Source organism: Macrosteles quadrilineatus, unplaced genomic scaffold (assembly GCF_028750875.1).
Source record: "Macrosteles quadrilineatus isolate MER2022 unplaced genomic scaffold, UCM_ALF_1.0 Scaffold_2__2_contigs__length_208266976, whole genome shotgun sequence".
Taxonomy (NCBI): domain Eukaryota; kingdom Metazoa; phylum Arthropoda; class Insecta; order Hemiptera; family Cicadellidae; genus Macrosteles; species Macrosteles quadrilineatus.
Window position 1 is genome coordinate 128632339 of NW_026542595.1, and position 6208 is coordinate 128638546.

Genomic DNA, 6208 nt, shown 5'->3' on the forward strand with positions numbered 1-6208 from the left:
GGCTGAAACCGGTCGCCGCTCATCGGTGATGTCTGATCACTTTGACGGATTAAAGGTATTTTAACCTCTAGATTAATTCAAATCATCAGATTTGTTTTAATAAATGAATACTACAGCTAATAACTAATTCCAGCTGTGATGTTTGTAATATTTGTAAACAAACAACACTTCCTAAATGAACAGTTGTATTAAAATCAATCAATAACGTGTTTCATAATTAATTATAACATTACTATTCTTAAAAATGAAATCATACTGTGATAAAGTTATAGTGTTTATGCGACAAAAGGTCGCCCAGGGTAAACAGCCAGGGCAACCAGGCGCTGCTAATATGATGAAACTCAAATGGGACTCCGAGTTGGCAGAAATTGCTCAGGCATTCGCTAACGCTTGTGAACGAGATAGTTTGGCCCACGATAAGTGTAGAAACTTAAAGGACGGAACTGAAGTAGGTCAGAATAGCGTGAACGACACTCTTGTTCTAAGAGATGGAGCAAACAGAACTGATCTCTTCTACAGGATGGTGCAGTTGTGGTACGACGAGGTGTCATTGTTTGATTCAAGATTCGTCGACAAATTCACATTCAGCAACGAAACTAAATTTGTTTTGTCAATAACAATAGGGTTAAAGTGGTGATCAAAGAGATATTTCACAAAACGTTCTCCTGTTTATTAAATAAATTTGAGTCTAAAATAAAATTTGCAGCATGGCCAATGCTGTTTTGAAAAAGTTATTCAAGTCTTGTATGTTTTGACATTACATAGTGTTAACAATCATGCCTTAGAGGTTTGTCAATTTTCTTATTTAAGTTGTTTATTTCCGATTTACCTTTACCCTCCTAAGTATTTTTGGTTTATGTTGACAGATCTGGTGCATTATTTTAGATAATGTGCTGTAATAGTGATTTGAAATTTATTTACCTTCTTAACTTAGTTAGACCTATTGTGGTATCTATAATGCTAGGTATGTGAGTTATTACGCTGAATATTAAAAGAACGTTGTTTAATCTATACGAGAGGTCGTCCAATGGTCGAAACTCGACCAAAAATATGTAATGTAAACTTACTCACTTCTCTATTTTCACCCCACACTGTAAATAAAACATGTGATTGGAGTTTCTTCCATTTGTTTTGAATTTCTGTTTATATTTCGTTGTTATTTCGTCACCAGCATGGCAACGCATAAGATCCATGTTAATTTTTGCAAATTTTTAAACTCATTTTTTGTGCTTATCTTTGAGCCTATTTAAATTTATAAAGGGATTCTGCACACCTACAGGAAAATAGCTTTCTAACGGTATGCGTAGATTTACCCCACGATGCACACAAGCTGAGAAAAAAGGTTTTAAAGAAACATGCTTGCCTATTAATATATAGATGGTCGCAATGTAAACAAAATTGCAGAGTAAACTTTAAAGGCCTCTGGGACAGAGCCCCAAGGAAATTCACCTCGTTTCTCTTTTGAGGGCTCACCTACAGACCAATACCTTTCTTTAGACACCCCTACCAAGTTTCTACGCCCAGGCGTTCTCCCAAATTAGCTGTGACAAAAACCTCGTTTTCCTCCATAAGAATAACATGGGATGGGAATTTAAAGGCCACTGGGGCAGAGCCCCGAGGGAATTCTCAATGTTTCTCTTTTGATGGCTCATCTACAGACCAGGAACTTTCTTTAGACACCTCTACCGGGTTTCTACGCCCAGCCGTTCTCTCAAAATAGCTGTCACAAAGAAAAACAGTTTCAAATTAATATATAGATATGCCAAAAACAAAAATACAATATTTATTTTACTTTAATGCCAGTGAATAAACAATGTTTTTGTTTTCTTCATTAGGTGTATAAATATATAAGTTTGCTGGCCTACCAACACGTGAGCACCCAACATAGAAAAGTATGCATCGTATCCGTGTAAAAAGTATGCATTTTCTAAGTTAACCGGTGATAGTCTGGGATTGCCCTTGTGCCTAATTAATGTTGATTGCGATAGCAAGACACAAAGTAAATTGTTGTCACTTGAATTGAAAGAGCAATTCAGATTAAATCATCACCATTCTTGGAAATAAGAATTTTTCTCCTTTAAACTTACCACTGATGATTGTTGATATGATCAAGTTTGGTGTTATTTTTTTTAAATCGTCAGTCTGGTTCCGTTGCACAGCTTGGATGAATTTAAGTTACGCTTTAGTATAATTAGAGTTCCTTCTTTTAATGACAGAAAACTTCGACGAGATGTCACCTCACGTACATTCAACATCTTCTCCCGCCAAAAGTGCAAATCTGCTGCATCTCATTTTTTATCCTTTTGTATAATGTGTCATTGACTTTTCTTTATTTTTCATTGGTCATTTTCCATTATGATTGATAGAAATTAACCAAAGAAACTTAATTGGGGAACACATGTCAATGCAATAGCACCTAGACTGTCATCCGTCACCTACCTGCTGTTTAGACTACAAAAGCTGGTTGACACCGAGATTCTCCTTAAGGTTTACTATGGCTGCTTTCATAGCATAATTTCATATGGTTTGGTATTTTGCGGTGGTTAGTGAGGCAAAACGAATCTTCATCCTTCATCGAAACCATTAGGAGAATATGTGGAGTCCACAGACGGACACACTGTAAACCTTTGTTCCAAGAACTGAACATTCTCACATTTCCGTCTCTCATTTAAGTCAAGCGGCCTACTACAATGTTGATGAAATATATATCTAGGCCATATGCATTCCTGAGTAGGAAATGAAACCGTATATAGATGAAAAGCAAGAAAAGTAAATAGCCTTACGACCACGTCGCTGATGCGATACCAGTGGGAATACTCCAAGTAACATAATCCATAACCATACACAAATTATTTTAATATTGTAGAGTATATAGTTTTTTTTTTTATATCTTTATTTAATACTTTGCCTAAATACCTTTGGGAATTCTATAGAAAGCCTAGGCATTTTACATAGTCAAAAGTGTATAAAAACCAATTATATTACTCCATTTCATATTTTGCCTAAATGCTTCACACAATGAATAGAATGCCTGCATTATCGACATACACCAATCATAAGCCTAAATCAACCTCAAACAAGATTCAACTTGTATCAGTCACCGACTGGTTTTATTTTAACCTGTGTAAGCCTCTTACACACCTTTTGAATTCTGATCGAAGCAATACGAATGGCAATTTGGAAATAACCTATAGTCCTATAGTTTACAACGTGATATGACATAGCATAATTAAAATTATTTTGATTGTAAACAATCGCATATATATCGAAAGTATGTATTGATTATTGATTGTTTAATCGATTGTAGCTTATTGTTGCCTTATTGTAAATAGTTAGACATATTGATAGTATAATGTACACTAACAAAATCGTAATATACGAAACAATTGAATCACTTACTAAACAAATGCTTGTTCCCATTAGCAAATTAAATGGAAAACAAGTTTAAAGTCATTTTTTGATAGATACCTTTTTTTTACAGACTCCTTATGTGGAAGCACATTCCTCTTTCAGGCACTCACACATAAACAAATGAAATTATTGTAATACAACCTAAAAACTTAGTGTGTTGGCAGAAAAAAATATAAATTTGTACAAGATGTAGTAGCCTCCATAACGGGACAATTTGCACTAAAGTAATGCAATTCTGTTTTAAAAGGTTAATTAATTCATTAGACACCTATTCAAATGTGAAATGTTAAATCGATGCTTAGTTGTACCTTAAATCTATGGCCGTACTTTCATTGATATAGTAAATGAAGTGTAGTTGTGGGAAAACAGTTGAACTACTAGCCAAAAGATTATAGTATGTATTAATATAAAATTTCCTTTTACCATAACTATATGGTAGATTGCACTTGTTCAGTAGGTAAACTGAATACATGTGTATGCACAAACACATGATATCTCCAGTAAAGATGGAACGATATGGAGAATGTCTCACTAAACTGTATTTAATGTCCTTCTTATCGACTGATAATATTCTTTTTCGTCACATAAACATAAAAAGGTCACCTTAGATTTTGATACAGATAGTATGAAAACATTGAGTGTTAATATGAATCGTAAGTGGGGGAGCGAGCTGGTCTAGTGGTTAGAGCGCGGGACTTCGGTCCAAGAGGTCCCGGGTTCAAATCCCGCCAAATCACCAATGGTTTTTATCTAAGTGATAATGCCGCAACCCCTAGGTCTAGCCTGAAGTAATGTGAAAAATAATCCCAGGCTCGTGCCTAGCGGCCTAAGAGAACAAAAAAATATATGAAACGCAATTAATTAAATTATAAATCAGAAATGTTTAATTTGAACCCCAATTTAAATTAATATATCACGATTATAAATATTGATCAGACCTTAAACAGAAATGTCTCTCTTTATGAATACTGTACCACCAAATGATACAATCGCAACATTATTTCCAAATACAGTTACTATGTTTGCAAGAGCAGTTATATTAAAACATAACTCACAAAATTATCTATTAAGGGTGTAGCATAGAGCACAAGGGCCTAGATTTTTTAGGATTTTTTGAGAGGATAGCAGGCTTACCTGAATGGGAAAGAGTCCAAACTGGCACAGGAAACACAAAACAAAACTTTACACTTATACACAAAACATTAGAATATTTCACTGTCACTGACAGCATTTTCAACTAAGGAAGAGATAGTTTTCTATTAATTTTTTTAACGCGGTTGCATCAAAAAGCTTTTGAAATCACATTGAGGTTTTAGATGAATTTGACATCTCAAGCCAGGTGGAGAGATAATATTTAAAAGCTTATTTCTATTTTTTCAACAGTGTTGGTAATTTCTAAGGGTTTAATTTTCAAATTGGCTATTGACTTCATTTATCAGCTACTTGTGATTGTTTTCTATAAATATTACCAATTCTGTAAAAAAAAAAAAAAAAACACACCACCGTTGCTGGAATTAAATTATGGAAAATGTATCTAATTTCAAGATTAACGTGATAGATAATTTGTATCAAAGAAAGTGAATCATTCTAATGCTTGTAATTGTAATTTGATCACAAAATGTTTACAGAGTCTTGATATAGTATGACTTATGGCAAGGGAAAGTATGGAGAAGAGATTTCCGGTTTCCGGTTCATTAGATATTTCCGGTTCGACTGCGATCAGCTAGAATGTCGCTGATGATGTATTGTGTGTCTTAGATCGGAGGTCCTACTTGCATATGCTACGTTCAATTGTATCACTAAGTTTGCCATAAGTAGTATCTGTTTATTGTTTGTCCTAACATTGTTAAAATACATATATTTTTAGTCAAACATTTCATTAAAATACCTGTAGCTGTACACTCTTTTTCTCTAACCGAAAATTAAAAATCTAATAAAATGTGTAAACTCTTCATTTAGTTCTTCTGATATTTTCTTAAATACTAATATTTTTCCTTCGGATTCCATTAAATCGTTCCACCCATAGACCAATACTTTCAAACGCAGCTAATGTTTAAATCTCAAATTGACTTGCTAATATGGATAAGATTGGATTCAGACTGGGGATTGCTATGTAAACTTGGAAATCGCCTTTCAAAGAAATCCTCAACTGCTTAGTTGTACTGTGGTAGTAAATAAATGATCTTAAACTTATTCTTGGGGCTATGTCATCATACTGTGCCTAATTATTTTATTAAATCAAATATCTCATAAAGAGAATAAAACTTACAAGTTGTGTTGGATACAATTTAGTCTCCAAAAATACATTTTTTTACCTTTTTAATTAAATATATCTACAACGTTTTCAGTCAGCCCCATACATAGTACTCACTCCAATTTTCTAAAACCGAGAAGAATGAGTGCTAAAACATTGTTAGTATTTTACCTGGTCTATTAATAGTTTTTTAAAACAGTTGTAAGCATCATAATGTAAGCATCATCTAACAACAAACCATGCTATTGTTATTGAATACATCAATAACGTCACCAATAGACCAACAGCTACAACATTGAAGTATAAATCGACGCTGACGTGCTAGTATGAGATTAAAACCAACAACACGTGCTTCGTGAACAATCACTGCCAAACACAGTTTACGAACGCATTGCAAATATTTAGTTTGCTACAGCATGCAAACCAGTGACAAAGTGTTGAGCAAACCGAAGACTTCCACTTTGTAAATTCTGGTTTAACTAATGGTTGTCTTTTCTGTTCCTAAGTTTGTGTTTGAGCCATTGGACTACTGTATTCCTCTCC

The 6208-nt window shown here is 33.9% G+C and overlaps 1 protein-coding gene across 1 annotated transcript; it reads left to right on the forward strand.

The window, feature by feature from the left end:
- The first annotated feature begins 244 nt into the window (after positions 1 to 244).
- Positions 245 to 637, forward strand: LOC128984880 (venom allergen 3-like). Its single transcript, XM_054404250.1, has one exon. The coding sequence runs from the start codon at positions 245 to 247 to the stop codon at positions 635 to 637; it is 393 nt and encodes a 130-aa protein (XP_054260225.1).
- The last annotated feature ends 5571 nt before the right edge of the window (positions 638 to 6208 follow it).

What these genes read in the sequence shown, in the direction of transcription:
- LOC128984880 (XM_054404250.1), top strand. Translation starts at nt 245, where the DNA reads ATGAAATCATACTGTGATAAAGTTATAGTGTTTATGCGACAAAAGGTC.